General features: G+C 42.2%; 1 protein-coding gene across 2 annotated transcripts; it reads left to right on the top strand.

Moving 5' to 3' along the window:
* Positions 1–3,402: 3,402 nt before the first annotated feature.
* LOC117432803 (tripartite motif-containing protein 16-like) lies at positions 3,403–9,010 on the top strand. Of its 2 annotated transcripts, XM_059016663.1 has the most exons (7): positions 3,403–4,043; positions 5,884–5,979; positions 6,178–6,411; positions 6,566–6,725; positions 7,155–7,211; positions 7,427–7,492; positions 7,930–9,010. In XM_059016663.1, the coding sequence occupies exons 1-7, from the start codon at positions 3,456–3,458 to the stop codon at positions 8,454–8,456; spliced, it is 1,728 nt and encodes a 575-aa protein (XP_058872646.1). In that variant the 5' UTR covers positions 3,403–3,455; the 3' UTR covers positions 8,457–9,010. The 2 variants fall into 2 exon arrangements, with proteins under 2 accessions (XP_058872646.1, XP_058872647.1); XM_059016664.1 differs by lacking the exon at positions 7,155–7,211.
* The last annotated feature ends 8,583 nt before the right edge of the window (positions 9,011–17,593 follow it).

Below are 17,593 nucleotides of genomic sequence, written 5' to 3' on the forward strand. Positions count from 1 at the left end.
TATAAAATAAACTCATCATACCCTTAAGCTATTGGCCCGCTGCAGGACCATCTCGCTTCCCTATTGGATTTCACAGACGGCTATCAAACAGTCACACTTAGCCCTTGGATACTCTGGATTTGTAGACTGTGTTTTATTACACTTTGCTGTGCTTTTACTACAGGGAACTTATATAAGGGTTAGCTTGCCATGGTTTGTTCTTTAGCATGCTTTACCAGACCTCTCTGTGCTTACAATGCTTCCCTATGCTTTACCATACCTCTCTGTGCTTTACAATGCTTTCCTATGCTTTACCAGACCTCTCTGTGCTTTACAATGCTTCCCTATGCTTTACCAGACCTCTCTCTGCTTTACAATGCTTTCCTGTGCTTTACCAGACCTCTCTGTGCTTTACAATGCTTCTCTATGCTTTACCAGCTCTCTCTGTGCTTTACAATGCTTCCCTATGCTTTACCAGACCTATCTGTGCTTTACAATGTTTCCTTATGCTTTACCAGACCAATCTGTGCTTTACAATGCTTCCCTATGCTTTACCAGACCTATCTGTTCTTTACAATGCTTCTCTATGCTTTACCAGACCTCTCTGTGCTTTACAATGCTTCCCTATGCTTACCAGACCTATCTGTGCTTTACAATGCTTCCCTATGCTTTACCAGACCTATCTGTGCTTTACAATGCTTCTCTATGCTTTACCAGACCTCTCTGTGCTTTATAGTGCTTCCCTATGCTTTAGATTTCACTGTACTGCTGTATTACACTTTGCTGTGCTTGTACTGTGGGACACGTTTATAATGCTCTCTCTCATGCTCACAAGGGATCTTCTCTGTCCTTCTAATTAGGTAGCAGGCTACAGACACTGCAGCTATTACTGCTGCATATCTCCCCCCCTTTCATCCAGAAACCTCCTTCTTTTTACTGCCAGCTCCCTGAGAGTGTTTGTGTCAGGGTTACTGCTCTGTGTTTGATACAGACTGGGAAGAATGAAGCACATCTCACGTTGATTCCCTCCACTGTAACACTGCTTACAGAGTCCGTCTCTCTGTGCTTCCTGTTTCATTCCTGTCTCTCTGGTTCACGCTCCCTGATTCTCCCACCAGCAAAACAAACTGGCAAGAAAAAAGGCTTGTTTTGAGTCTCTTGTTTTCCATGGTAAATGTGTTATTTATTAACACAGTTCAGATCAGATTATTGACAGTGTCACAAGCTGCCGGAGCAGGATTGTTATAGAGACGGCTTGTTTTGAGTCTCTTGTTTTCCATGGTAAATGTGTTATTTATTAACACAGTTGAGATCAGATTATTGACAGTGTCACAACCTGCCGGAGCAGGATTATGATTGAGACGGCTTGGTGCTTAGTCTTGTGGGTTTCCTCTTTGTTTTATTAAGAATGTTCTTTTTGAAATATTGGATTGCTGTTGATTATAACAGAAGATTGACAAGCAGTCAAACAGACCCCTGCTCTGTCCATGGTTATGTGTTTAATTAAAATGATTTCCTGAAGTGTGTTAAATATTTGAAAAGCAAGTGTTGCATTACAGTGTGGACTTCCAAACTGTGAGACGGGGTTTAGGGGCTGTGAGGAAGTCCAGTCACACTTTATTGTAATGAACACTGTATTAGTTTATTCATTGTGAGCATCTAGCTCAGTCATTTTAAGTGTGGTTTGCTTTGTGTTAATGGTTGGTTAATGATATAATAACTACACTGAGTGTACTGGGAGACATCAGCTTTACAAGCAGATCAATACCAAACAGAGTTGAGGTTTTTCTACAAGTCTGCACGGACACCCGGTCATGTGACAATAGCTTTGGACTTTTTTAAGGTCCGGCATTTTAATAAAAAGACGGTCAGTTATAAGTTTTCAAAATGAACAGTAATCTGAAAATATCTGATCAAAATAAAATCTGTCAGGAGGTCAGGAGGTGGGGTCCTATTACCTGTAACACAGGAAGGAAGGAAGTGAACGGGGAGAGGAAACCAGTGTGGGGGCTGCAGGATCAATGGGCTTCACCTGAGTCAAAGAGAGTGGAAATAAAGAAGTGTGGAAAACAAAACGAGCAACAGCAAAACAAGAAGGGACTTGAGAGAACAATGTTCTGCTGATGAGAGGGAAGACATTGATTGAAATCCTTGACATCTGTGCAATATTTCTGTAAAAAAAGTTTTGTCATATAAAATCATATTATTTTGTATTTGCACTGCTGTACATTACTGGTAAATGTCATATATATATATATATATATATATATATATATATATATATATATATATATATATATATATATATATATTCTTGTTGTTTTAATGTTTTGCATTATGTAACTGTGTTGTTTTCTAATTAATGTTTATTGAGAAACCTGATCTCAGAGCTGCTGCCTTTTTCACTGTTTCTCTCAAAAGTCTGCTTTGCAAATAAGCCATGAAAGCAGAGCTTCATTATAATAATATACAACATTAACCCTGTGTCTTTGAGTGTCTGTTCTGTATACAATAGTTGAATCACTCATGACATCAGTACTATATAAATAAATACATTATGTCTGTAGCGTACATACCCTCTCTGATAATACTGAGCTTGTGCTAAACAATATCGGCTTCTCAGGATATATGGAGGGAGCACCCTTTATCTTAGGGGTGAGAGAGGAAGCAGTTCAGTCTCCATGCCTCAAGCCTGCCCTGGACTGGAGGGAGCACCCTTTCTCTTAGGGGTGAGAGTGGGAGGGAGCAGTTCAGTCTCTTTGCCTCAAGCCTGCCCTGGACTGGAGGGAACACCCGTTCTCTCAGGGGGTAAGGGAGGGAGCAGTTCAGTCTCCATGCCTCAAGCCTGCACTGGACTGGAGGGAGTACCCTTTCTCTCAGGGGGTGAGGGAGGGAGCAGTTCAGTCTCCATGCCTCAAGCCTGCCCTGGACTGGAGGGAGCACCCTTTCTCTCAGGGGGTGAGGGAGGGAGCAGTTCAGTCTCCATGCCTCTAGCCTGCCCTGGACTGGAGGGAGCACCCTTTTTCTCAGGGGGTGAGGGAGGGAGCAGTTCAGTCTGTTTTGTAAATGTGCACTAATGTCCAGTAAGATCAAACCCTCATTGAACTTTGTTGGATTCAAACCCGTACAGAAGTGAAAGCCTAGAGAAGTCAATGTATATCTTTTAATAGTAATATTTGTTGGGGGATTTAGAAATGGTATCATATAATATTTTGTGCTGAATCAATCTTTCATTATTTAATGAGGGGCTGGATGGAAAAAGGAGAGATGAAGGGTTACTGTGACAGTCCCACTCCCAACTCTCTCCTCTCCGCCCCTCTCACACTGATTCAGCAGTCTCTGCTCAGCCTGCTTGTCTAAACCTGGCCTCAGTCGAAAACTCCGCCTCTTAGAGCTTTACACAACTCCAGGAAATCAGCACAGTGAAGTTTCGTTTCTTGTGAAATCGTCAGACTCTCTGTCTCACTGCAGCAGAAATGGCAGAAGCGAATATTCTGGTAGCGCATGACCAGTTTAGCTGTTCAGTGTGTCTGGAGATATTGAAGGACCCAGTCGCTATTCCATGTGGACACAGTTACTGTATGGGGTGTATTAAGAACTGCTGGGATCAGACTGATCATGTAGGTGTCTACAGCTGCCCCCAGTGCAGAGAGACCTTTACCCCAAGGCCTGTTCTGCGCAGAAACACCATGCTGGCTGAAGTTGTGGAGAAATTAAAGAAGACGGGACTCAATCCTCCTCCTGCTCAAAGTTATGCTGGACCTGGAGATGTGTCGTGTGATGTCTGCACTGGGAGAAAGTTCAAAGCTGTGAAATCCTGTTTGACGTGCCTGGCCTCTTACTGTGAAACACACGTCAAGCCACACTATGAGGGGGCTGCTTTCAAGAGGCACAAGCTGATCAATTCAATAGGAAATCTGGAGCAGAAGCTTTGTGCTGAACACCAAAAGGTTTTAGACATCTTCTGTAGAACCGATCAGACTTGTGTTTGTGTGTTGTGTATTGACAAGGAACACAAGAGCCATGATACAGTCTCAGCTGAGGCAGAAAGAACTGGGAAACAGGTAAAGGTTTGAACCATTTCCTTGTAGCTATCCTAGAAGATAAGAATTCCCAGGGATATTTAACATGTCTGTTTACTAGGTTATACAGTTTCACATTATATCAGATTTGAATTGTATATTAAGAGCTATTTAAAGAGCCCTAGTTTTTTTTAATTGCTCTATTTAAACTATGATGTACTACAATGTATTTCAGGGTCTAACAGGGACGTTGTTATGGGTGTGGCTATCGCTGATTGACAGGAGAGACACAGGAGGTTTTCTTTGATACAAAAACACAAATCATTCAAAACAAAACACTGCTCGAAAACAACTAGAAAATAAAAGTTGACCAAACAAGAAAGGAGGTCCCACTCCAGGAACAGTCTCCCTGACACCTCCGTTCTAGACTTGGGTGGGATTAAAATCCTAGATTTGAATATGCCCTGCCATATCTAGCACACACTTGATTGGCAAAAACATTATTTACAATCAAATAAAAACACACTATTTACATGTGCAGGACCTCAGCCCTGCCTCACAGGGTAAGAAGGATTTGTTCAGCTGTTTTGTGGTGCATTGGAATTTGTATTGTAAAATTAGCATGATTTGTATTCCTAGTGTTTTTTATATGTATCTTGCAACTTAATAAAATCATATATCAGTTTAATTGTTTAAGATATTATAGTTTAATTGATAAAACTGTTTAAAAATGACATTCCCTGAAAAGCCAAGCACATAATTTAAAAAAGCAAAACATGACCAAGATTAATTGAGAGGAACGGTAGTTCTTCACATGAAGTTACAGCGAGAACTGCCAGTGTCTCTCTATACAGCACAGATAGTTCACGTGTTTTCAGGGTAATGGCGCAGCAAAAGTAAATCAGACAAAAGCACCATTTCACTTTTAATTTGTAGTTCCCAACACTCTTATGTGAAATGTAGAAAAAAATAAATCCCTGTCATACACTTTTTTATATATATTTCTTCAAAATTTGCAATTGTTTAAAATTCCACGAGTGTGTGAATCCTCCCTATTGAACTGTAATATAGCTTTAAATCCCAAGAGCAAGAACAACCCTCCTTTTCTAAATGTAATCTTGTTTTAAATCTCACAAGCGTGTACAATCCAATAGAAATGCAGGAATGTGCTGCCACTCAGTTTAAAGCATTCAGAATGAATCAATGATAGATACAAGTCAGGAAGGAGGTTCATTGCCAGACTGCGCTGAGAAAGGGATTTTTTGTTTGGTTTTAGGTTATTTTATTGTATTTTTTCACATGGAAAGGGGTGAAGTCAACGTGAATTGAGTAACCACGTCCAGTGTTTTTCCAGTGTTTATTGGGTATACACTGATTTCATTGTTTTGTATCAGGCCTGTTTTATCTGTGTTTATCGATTAAAACCAGAAATCAGAAGCCCTAAATATCCATTAAAGAGAAAGTTGCTTCAGTTTCCAAGGTGCTTGACAAAACAAACATGTAACACATGCTAGATCAGCCATCATTCACTGTTACTAGAATGAAACAGTACCATCTAGTGGACAGCTACTGTGGATCAAGTGTCCTTCTGTATTCCTGGCAGCTGTGCACTAGATGGTGTTGTATCTTACTACTATACACACATGTTGTCTGATCTAGCCTGTGCTACAGATGTCTATGGAGTGCAACTAGAACTGAAGAGAATCACTGGTAATTATTGCAAACATTGTAAAGATTAAGAGGACAAAAAAATAGAAAATATATTTGAACTAAAATGATTCTCAGTTTCAATAGCATACTTAAACAGGCCTGTGTTGGGTGTGACAGGATACCACTCAATGCCCCATCAGAAATGTCACTGTGTCACTGTGTTTCTACACAGAAGCAGCTGGGAGAGACACAGACAGAAATACAACAGAGAATCCAGGGGAGACTGAATGAAATTGAGGAGCTGAAACAGGCTGTCAAGTCACTGAAAGTGGGTATTGACAAGAGGGGGTTATTATTATTATTATTATTATTATTATTATTATTATTATTATTATTATTATTATTATTATTATTATTATTGTTAACAGATGGACTGGAACACATCTGCAAAAGTTTACTGTCTATGCCTGATGTGTTTTTGATATCAATTCTAACCATGTCTCCTCTACTGTGTTCTTTTACTCAGAGATCTGCATGCATAGAAATAAAGGAAAGTGAGAAGATCTTTACTGAGCTGATCCGATCCATTGAGAAGATCCACACTGAGGTTATTGAGCTGATTGGAGCTAACAAGAAGGCTGCAGTGAATCAGGCTGAAGGACTTATGAAAAAACTGAAGCAGGAGATTGCTGAACTAAGGAGGAGAAACGCTGAGCTGAAACAGCTTTCAGAGACAGAGGATCACATCCATTTTCTACAGGTAACATCACTGCTTGTTAGAAAATCTCAAGTACATAACTGTGATGGTTTCAAACACACCTCTCCAATTGAATGAATCCTTGCTTTTCCCCAGGAATATTTTGGACCCCATTCTGTTTCACTGAAAACTCCTTTTCTCCACTTTCCTGTTGTAGAATTTCAAGTCTCTCTGTGCCCCTCCTGAAGCTGGAGACTTACCCAGCATTACTGTCAATACAGACATCTCTTTTGGGGCTGTGAGGAAAGCTGTATCTGAACTTAAAGACCATATTGAGGATTTCTGCAAGGTGGAATTAGTCAAAATAACCGCAACAGGTTGGTGTGAAATAGATTAATTTGGTAGAGATTTCTCAAATAGACCATGGCTTGAGGATGGACATGACATGCAAGACATTAATAAAGACCTCTTGCAGATTGTTGGCTATATGAATATCGTAGTTTTATTTTAAATGATTTCCCCAGGTTGAAACGCCCCACCTCATTTACAATGATATCCAGAGTGATGATAGCAGGAAGGAAGAGAGATTCTAAATCATTACATGAGAAAACAATACAATAGCATTCAAACAGAGACAGAGGGATTCACACATTAAACAACACATTCATTCCATATAGGATGCTAACTTATAGTCCTGCACTTTCTTATCAAAGATTTATATGAATTCGAGGTCATGGTCATGTTTGTTTTTAAAATCCTCTTCAGTAAAGTCTTTGGTTTAAAACTGTTTTCTTTGTATTATTTAGTGAATGAAACAGCAGTTTATACCCTGGGGTCTAGGAGCAGTGACAGACATGTAAACAGTAAGACATTTCTACCATTGGATCATTTTAGATTAGTTCTTGTGTGAAATATTCCTGATGAGGGTGCAGTTAACTGAGTCCTTTGCTACACTGATAAACTGAACAGATGCACTTTGTCTTTAAAGATAAAGAGCATGGCAGATTGCTGTTTGGAGTCTTGTGTGTTTTGTGTATTAATCCACATGTTTCAATTCTATTTCTTTTTTTCTGCCCAGTGAATGAAGTTGCAGTTTACAGTCTGCAGTCTCCAGAGCCAAGGAACAGAGCTGAGTTTTTAAAATGTAAGTCTGTTTTCATTGAAACATTTGATTGAAAGATGTGTCACTCCATTGTGAGAAGAGCTAACACTACAGAACAGGGAGGGGTGGAGCTTGACGACAGCAATTATTATTATGTATTAGTAATTGTGAAGCCATTAATCTACACTCCTCTCCAACACTATTGGGACAGAATATTTACAATGAATAGCACGATTACTGTATGCATTGATTGGCAGCTGCAAAATGAATTTACACAAACACACTTCCTTCTGTACCTTTGTACCTCATTGCCTCTCATGTTTTCAAGAGACAGCCATTATAAAAAGAACCTGCTGTAATGTGTATTTATAAGTCTATATTTTTGTTGGTTATGTACCATTCAAACCTAGTGGAGATTTTCTCAGTGATTTGACTTTTCTAACCGTCTCTGCTCTACCCGTCCTCTTCTCTTCAATCAGATTCCTGTCAGCTCAAACTGGACCCCAACACAGCGAGTAGTGAGCTCTGCCTGTCTGAAGGGAACAGGAAGGTGACATGGAGAGAGTCTCAGCGATATCCTGATCACCCAGAGAGATTTGACATCCTGTCCCAAGTGCTTTGCAGAAAGGGTTTGTCTGGGACTCGCTGTTACTGGGAGATTGAGTGGAGTGGAGAAAGTACTTATATAGGAGTCACATATAAAGGAATCAGCAGGAAAGGACTTGATGCTTCCTGTTGCCTTGGATGCAATCACAAGTCCTGGACTTTGTACTGCTCTGGTTCCAATTACACTGCCAATCACAATAACAACAGAATTGCAATAACTAACCCCCACGTCCCCAGAATAGGAGTGTATCTGGACTTTAATGCTGGCACTCTGTCATTTTATGGAATCTCTGACACAATGACCCTCCTGCACAGATTCCAAACCACATTCACTGAGCCACTCTATCCTGCATTTGGACCTGGTTATGAAACCACTGTAATAATCTGCCAGCTGAACTAGACTGTTTTAAGAAAACCTTTGTATTGAACTCCCTATCCAGAATATCCTATATTGCACTTCCATTGTCTACATAGGTTTCAAATATGCAGTTTCGAACAACGTGAGATCTGATGCTACTTCAGGTTATAATCAGCTGAGATTCCTGGGATTATTTTGTCAGCTCTGTCCCTATCAATGTAAATAGCAGTTCACAATACTTGTCATGTCAAGGGTATGTCAATATAGTTTCTAAGAGATTCCTGTATACAGTAGAATCCTATTAGCTGAATAGAGTTCTAACTTGTTGCTGAAGTTTATGGTAACACTTTATATGAAGGTGTCATTTTGAAATAATTTATTAAATAGTTTATTAACACATTATAGATACTTAAAAGATGAGTTATAATGTTTTTATAATGCATTATAGAACAAGTAATACAGGGTAGTAACAGCATTTATAATGTGTTATAAATACTGAATAGATGATATAAGAAATCTGCAATAAATGAAAATATAAAACTATATTAGCTGTAAACAAATCAGGACAAATCACATTAAACACAAATGATTTACACTTCATTGTATGGGTCATTTATTTTGTATTTCAAATTAACACTAGAACTACCGGGCATACATATATACCTTGAACTACCGAAGTGGTCTTTTTATATTATATTAAAATGCATATAAAACTACTGCAGTGTCGCACACTACGAAACTGTTCTGTGTTAAATGTAGTCAAAACAGCATGTTTATTTTAACATTATTATTATTATTTATTTCTTAGCGACGCCCTTATCCAGGGCGACTTACAATTGTTACAACATATCACATTATACATTATTTCAGTTTTTTTTTACAGATATCACATTATTTTTACATACAATTATCCATTTATACAGTTGGGTTATTACTGGAACAATCTAGGTAAATTACCTTGCTCAAGGGTACAACAGCAGTGTCCCCCACTGGGGATTGAACCCACAACCCTCCAGTCAAGAGTCCAGAGCCCTAACCACTACTCCACACTGCTGCCCCAAACATACCAAACATAGTGCTTACCTTTAATTCGGATTTCCTCACTTGTATTTTTTCATAATTTCTTTGTAAATCAGATGTTTTGATGTTATTGTTTGTTTTCCTTCATGATATTGTCTGTGACACATTTTTTCCAGCCTGCTTGGAAACCTGTTACAACACGAGCACTGACACAAGACTTAGGGGTGGTGTTGGAAGGGGACTTATGATTGCAAATGCTGGGCTATAAAACAGAGTTTTGGTTTTAGCAGATCAGATGACTTTTGACAGGTAGCGGGAGCTTACAACACTCTCTGTAGAGAATAGTGCCCGAGATTTGTTTGTTTGACTGTTTTATACGAGTGTTTTCCCTTTTATTTTGTGCCTCAGTTCGACTCTGTTGGCTATTCAACGGCAATTCCCGTCTCCAGTCTTGCAATAGCTGGTTTGGTACACTATTATTCAGTAACTTTTTTTTTTCAATATAATCACGCCTAAGACTTGCTGTGCTGTCCTGTGTTGTATTGATCTATTCACTTAAACTAGAAAATAAGTACTTTTAAATAGAAAATAAGTATTTGTACAGCCGTTGATAGATAAATCATAATGAAAATGTCTCCTGTAGCTATTCAAAACAAGCACGAAGCTCTCAACTTCAGCAGCACTAAGCCAAACCAACTGTTTTTACTATGACAGTCAAAATGACAGCTGCAGTAGTTCTAGGTATAACGTATCATATCTCGAAAAGTTTCTGCAACGCTGGGTCTACTGATGGTTTGAGATGTTTAATATACAGACGTGCTCAAATTTGTTGGTACCCCTCCACAAAAAACGAAGAATGCACAATTTTCTCTCAAATAACTTGAAACTGACCAAAGTAATTGGCATCCACCATTGTTTATTCCATATTTAATAGAAATCAGACTTTGCTTTTGATTTTTTATTCAACATAATATTGTAAATAATAAAACAAATGAAAATGGCATGGACAAAAAATGATGGGACCGCTAACCTAATATTTTGTTGCACAACATTTAGAGGCAATCACTGCAATCACACGTTTTCTGTAGCTCTCAATGAGACTTCTGCACCTGTTAACAGGTAGTTTGGCCCACTCTTCCTGAGCAAACTGCTCCAGCTGTCTCAGGTTTGATGGATGCCTTCTCCAGACTGCAAGTTTCAGCTCTTTCCATAGATGTTCGATAGGATTCAGATCAGGACTCATGGAAGGCCACTTCAGAATAGTCCAATGTTTTGTTCTTATCCATTCTTGGGTGCTTTTAGCTGTGTGTTTTGGGTCATTATCCTGTTGGAGGACCCATGACCTGCGACTGAGACAGAGCTTTCTGACACTGCGCAGTACGTTTCGCTCCAGAATGCCTTGATAGTCTTGAGATTTCATTGTGCCCTGCACAGATTCAAGGCACCCTGTGCCAGGCGCAGCAAAGCAGCTCCAAAACATAACCGAGCCTCCTCCATGTTTCACTGTAGGTATGGTGTTCTTTTCTTTGAAAGCTTCATTTTTTCGTCTGTGAACATAGAGCTGATGTGACTTGCCAAAAAGCTCCAGTTTTGACTCATCTGTCCAAAGGACATTCTCCCAGAAGGATTGTGGCTTGTCAATATGCATTTTAGCAAATTCCAGTCTGGCTTTTTTATGTTTTTCTTTCAAAAGTGGAGTCCTCCTGGGTCTTCTTCCATGGAGCCCACTTTCGCTCAAAAAGCGGCGGATGGTGCGATCAGAAACTGACGTACCTTCACCTTGGAGTTCAGCTTGTATCTCTTTGGCAGTTATCCTTGGTTCTTTTTCTACCATTCGCACTATCCTTCTGTTCACTCTGGGGTCGATTTTCCTCTTGCGGCCGCGCCCAGGGAGGTTGGCTACAGTTCCATGGACCTTAAACTTCTTAATAAAATTTGCAACTGTTGTCACAGGAACATCAAGCTGCTTGGAGATGGTCTTGTAGCCTTTACCTTTACCATGCTTGTCTATTATTTTTTTTCTGATCTCCTCAGACAACTCTCTCCTTTGCTTTCTCTGGTCCATGTTCAGTGTGGTGCACACAATGATACCAAACAGCACAGTGACTACTTTTCTCCATTTAAATAGGCTGAATGGATTGGAGACATGTGTGATACTAATTAAAGAAACTAATTAGTTTGAAATATCACTATAATCCAATTATTTATTATCTTTTCTAAGGGGTACCAACAAATGTGTCCAGACCATTTTAGAATATCTTTGTAGAATAAGCAATAATTCATCTCTTTTCACAGCTTCTTTGCTTTATTCTATGACATACCAAAGGCATGCAAGTATACATGATAAAATAGCTTTTAATTTCATCACTTTTCAGGAGGAATGAAGCATTATTTCAATGAGCTGTAAGGGTACCAACAAATTTGAGCACGTCTGTATATAAGTCAAAAAAGCACAGGTGCCTAGTTGCCAAATCAGTGGAGAAAAATGTATTTAAAAAATGTGATGCACCAAAAAGACCGCTACAGTAGTTCTGGTGTTAATCTGCTTACTGAAAAAAGTTTTTCTTTAGTTGTACTAAAAAAATGGAAACACCTGCCATATCAATGTCAATATGGTGTAGAGCCTCCATGGGCAGCCAGCATGGCACTGATTGGACGTGGCAGGTAGCGATTCTGCAAGGTGCTTTTTAAATTGTGCTGGAGGGATACGGGACCATTCCTCAATGATTACCAGCCTCTGATTCCTTCAGGTTGTGTTGTATTGGGGGTGGAAATCTGCAGTCAAGTCAGAATGGTCCATACATAGAGAGAGTCACATCACTTTAGATACTGTTCCTTGTGAAAAAGACTCAGTAGTCATTTGTGCCTGCTTGACAATGGAAGCACCTGCCAACCAAGAACCTCTTAGCAGCCCTGTATCAAAGTGAGTCAGATCTGTGGTCCTATGGTTCCATCGTGGTTATAGAGCTTTTAACCTCATCTCATCTCACTGACAGGAGACAGAATCCGTAACGCAGAGCATCACAAAGCACTGTCCCCAGCTCTACACTGTATCACTGCACTAAAGGGTTTTCTCTTAGAGATTATGAATAAGGTAGCGGATGTCAGATTTCCATGTTATTGTGACACAGCAGGACCAGTACACTCTCTGGTTATTTCTTTTTGTTTTCCAGTCTTCTTTCTTTTCACTCTGAGATTTTATCCTGCCCAGAACATTAATTTGTTGCCTCTCCCCACTGACTTCCTTCCTGTGTCAGAGGTAATAGGGTCCTCACTTGAATTGGGAGCGGAAACCAAGTACGACCAAGTCTCGAAAACAAAAATAATGTTCCGATCAGGAGAGATCTCTTCATAAATCTATTGTTAAGATTCTATGTATAAACAGTGTGTAACCCCAGCCTGGGATTTGACAGCACGGTTTTCTGAAGCTGCAGATGAATTGCTGACAAACACTCTCCAGCTGCAACAGGTGTCCAAAGTCTTCATTTTATCACTTAGATTATATGAATCATTTCATTGTGCAATGTAAACTTTCCATTTGGCACAGCAGGTCCAGTACCTGCTGCTACTATTTTCCCTTGTTATTGTACCACAGAGCTGTGCTTTGTTTCCTCTCTCTCTTCACTTTGTTTCTTCCTGTCCCAGGACCCCTCTGGAGTCTTGCACTGGGGTCTGGGGTCCTATTACCTGTAAGACAGCAGTGAAGTGAGTGGGGAGAGCAAACCAAGTACTGCCAAGTCTGGAAACACAAAAGAGAAGAGAAGGTTGTTCTGTAATGAGAGGACTGGAACATCTCGGTTCAGACACGTTTAAAGGCATCCGGGTTGCAGAACAGATCAGTGAGAAACACTTCAATGAAAGCACACGGTGGAAAAGTTTGGAACAATAGTGTTTATTTTGCTTGGTTTGCTTCGCGAGGATAAAGAACGACAAGGAAATAGAAAGATCTCCGAAGTCCAATTCCGGTGCTCAGAAAGTAAACAGAGTGCAAAGTCCTCTTTCCTCAGCTGCTGCACCCTCACCTCGTACAAACAGGAACTGTACCTTGGGCACTCCAGTTCAAACAAGGAGAGTAAATCAGCTTAGTTGACTTTACCAGGACAGCCCTGCAAAATAAGCAATAGCACAATATACAACAGATAAGGGTGCTTTCCATACACGCACAGACGTGTAGAAACTTCAACCTGTCTGCTTGTCTGTATTGTTGTCTGTATCAATCTATGCTCCCCTCCAGTATTGGGGCAGATTGATAAATGCACAATAACTGGGTCTTTTGCTGTGGAACTCAAATGCAGAACTCAAATGTAGTGCCATGTTTAAAACAATAAGAGCCCAACATGGCTTCTGAAGTTCTTTCAACTCATTACTGGATAAGGAACAGATTTACACACAGCTCAACTCATTACTGGATAAGGAACAGATTTACACACAGCTCAACTCATTACTGGATAACGAACAGATTTACACACAGCTCAACTCATTACTAGATAAGGAACAGATTTACACACAGCTCAGCTCATTACATCCTTCTTATATTCCTGTACAGAACTAGACACTCTAACACAGCAGTCAAACACATTGTTAATACTGTGATAAATCAGGAGAAATGGACAGCTAAACATGGAAACAAGCTTGTTCTTGTTATTCCACTTGTTCTCCTTGTTGAAGAAGAAAACTCCCCTCCCCTCCAAAAACAATTGAGAACTGAAGTGGAGGAATTTCTGTCCATTTTACCCACTCAGATCCCTCGCTTTCTAAATATATTGGTGTGTCTGAAAAGATAATGACACCATCTTCAAATACAAGCTAAAGATTGTCAGATTGTCAAAGAATCTTACTTTCACAATGACAATAAATACATTAATTAAATTTAAAATGAATAAATAAGGTTGTATTTAAGGTTTTAATAAAATAAATATGATTTTCAATTCGCACTTTAATCAAAACAATGTAATGGTTTTAAATTTGATCAGCAATAACTGCATGTGAATATTTTTTTATTAAAGAAATACAATGTAAAATAGGTTGATTAAAGTATTGTTAATATCATCTATATATTCTTAATATTACATTTCTGATTTTTAATATCCTAGTATGTGTGTGCTGAATGATTCAATGTGATTTTTGCTTAGATCTTTATTTGAAATGCTTCCTAACTATTTCAGCAAGAATTGCCTCAGAAAACTCTTATCCAGGCTGATTGTGTGGAAACGAGGTGGGGAAGCATATTGGTGGTGCGCTGGGCACTGAAGTCCACAGGGTAAGCATTGTGCACTGCAGCCCGTGCAACAGTCATACGCTTCCCCACAATCAGCCTCCAGGAGGCATGGTGAAAAAAATCTAATCAGAAACAGCCATAGAAAATCCTCATCAGGTAAGAAATGTAAAGAACATGATGACGTTTAAACCTTTAGCCTCAGTGTGGTCCTGTCACAAAGACAGCCGGAGTGGGTGGCGTCAGACCAGAAACAGGAACACAAACAGACAGAGACTTGGGGTTTTGGTGGAGCTGAGCGAATGGTTTCGCTCAGCATTTAATAAAACAGCACAGAAAATAAAAGGTTTGAACAGACAAAAACACGGGACACGGCACTTGCGCCAAAATAAACAGACATACAAAACGACTAAACACTAACACACAGGTGAAACGGAGACGAACAAACACGGTGAGTACAAACAAACTTATCTTTACTTTTACGATCTTAATGATTTACTCCTTCTCTCTCACCCGTTCTCCACTCTCTGAACACCTAACCCTGAGTGCAAGAAATGTGCGTCTATATATACTATTGTGCTGGGATTCAATTACTAATTAATTATTCACTTGAATCCCAGCACGTGAATTAATTCTGTGCAACCCCGTGCTCACATATTACATTTAACCAGCACGTGAAGTGATTTGTGCCCTCCTCGTGCCTACATACAAATCTACACTTTTTAAATATACGTGAAACACAGACCCGTTTATATCCCGTGTACCAATCTATACACCAACATTAACATACGCACGCATACATACACAAAACACACAAATGCACACAGGGGCGGGACACTTTGCCACATATACCCCCCCTTGTGCGCAGCACACATGGCCTCAACGGCCACCTCCCCCCTTAAAAACCCAGCAGTCCAGAACAAAGTCTCGGGCTGGGAAGGGAGGCTTCAGTGGGCCCTTGGCTGGCAATGCTGTCAGCACCCCTGCCGGTAGTGGCACGGCTGACAGCCTGTTGGTCCCGTCCTGCAGCGAAAAAGCTGCGGGGGCAGGTGGTCCCCCGACCTCCCCCTTTTTCGTAGCCGGCAGCTCCCTCCTGTGGGGCTCCGGCCACAAGAACTCCTGCAGCGAAACTGCTGCTGGGGAAAGTGGTCTCCAGACCTCCTCCCCCTTCTTCGTGGCCGGCAGCTCCCCTTTCTGGGGCTCCGGCCACCGTACTCCCTGCGGAGGTACGGGCAGCAGAGGCAGCTCCTGCTCCTCTGCTGCGGGCGGTGGTGGAGGCAGAGGCAGCTCCAGCTCCTCTGCTCCTGGCGGTGGTGGAGGCAGAGGCAGCTCCAGCTCCTCTGCTCCTGGCGGTGGTGGAGGCAGAGGCAGCTCCAGCTCCTCTGCTCCTTGCGGTGGTGGTGGCGGAGGCAGAGGCAGCTCCTGCTCCTCTGCTCCTGGAGGTGGTGGAGGCAGAGGCAGCTCCTGCTCCTCTGCTCCTTGCGGTGGCGGAGGCAGAGGCAGCTCCTGCTCCTCTGCTCCTCGCGGTGGTGGTGGCGGAGGCAGAGGCAGCTCCTGCTCCTCTGCTCCTGGAGGTGGTGGAGGCAGAGGCAGCTCCTGCTCCTCTGCTCCTGGAGGTGGTGGAGGTAGAGGCAGCTCCAGCTCCTCTGCTCCTGGCGGTGCTGGCTCCCTCTGCTGTGGCGGCTGGGCATGTGCACGCCGTGCTGCCTTCAGCAGCATAGCGAGAGGCTGCTGGGGGACACCAGCATCCTGCCCTTCTCCCCCCCAAAAATTTTCAGGGGGTTGAGCCTGTAACTCCTCCCCTTCTGGCTCTTGGGGCTGAACCAGCAGGCATTTTCCCTCTGCTGGTGACTTGGGTCCCAGGGCTGTGGAAGCCCCGACTTGCCTCCCTTTGGGCTGTGGACGCACCGACTCCTCCCTGTTGGGCTGTGGACGCCCCGACTCCTCCCTGTTGGGCTGTGGACGCCCCGACTCCTCCCTGTTGGGCTGTGGACGCCCCGACTCCTCCCTGTTGGGCTGTGGACGCCCCGACTCCTCCCTGTTGGGCTGTGGATGCCCCGACTCCTCCCTGTTGGGCTGTGGACGTTCGGGCTCCCCCCACTCAGGCGTAGGACGTTCGGGCTCCTCCCACTCAGGCGTAGGACGTTCGGGCTCCTCCCACTCAGGCGTAGGACGTTCGGGCTCCTCCCACTCAGGCGTAGGACATTCGGGCTCCTCCCACTCAGGCGTAGGACATTCGGGCTCCTCCCACTCAGGCGTAGGACATTCGGGCTCCTTCCGCTTGGGCTCCTCCCATTTGGGCTGTGGATGCTCAGGCTCCTCCCATTTGGGCTGTGGAGGCAAAACCAGCAGGCATTCACCCTCTGCTGGTGGAGATGGGGACAGCAGGTACTCACCCTCTGCTGGTGGAGATGGGGACAGCAGGTACTCCTCTGCTGGTGGTCCTGCTACCTGGGCTGCTGTTCCATTTATGGTTGCCTCCAGGTAGCTGAGGACAAACTCCACACCTTCCTCCAAGGTGTTTGGGGTGTGTTCCTGCTGATAGGCCTCCCATCTCTCACTGTCCATCATCCACAGGGCCTGGACGACTATGGGCAGAGACTGGGCCTCCAGCCCAGCATTCTCCAGCATCCAGTCCCGCACTTTGATGGCGTCTTCTGCCTTTTTTTTTTTTTTTTTTTTTCTTTTTTTTAAATCCAAACTGCGGTTCCTGCTCTGGCCTGAGTCCTGGAGGCGCTGTCGATCCCACGCAGGACACCACGTGTCACAAAGACGGCCGGAGTGGGTGGCGTCAGACCAGAAACAGGAACACAAACAGACAGAGACTTGGGGTTTTGGTGGAGCTGAGCGAATGGTTTCGCTCAGCATTTAATAAAACAGCACAGAAAATAAAAGGTTTGAACAGACAAAAACACGGGACACGGCACTTGCGCCAAAATAAACA

The sequence above is a fragment of the Acipenser ruthenus genome, chromosome 53 (genome assembly GCF_902713425.1).
Source record: "Acipenser ruthenus chromosome 53, fAciRut3.2 maternal haplotype, whole genome shotgun sequence".
NCBI lineage: Eukaryota > Metazoa > Chordata > Actinopteri > Acipenseriformes > Acipenseridae > Acipenser > Acipenser ruthenus.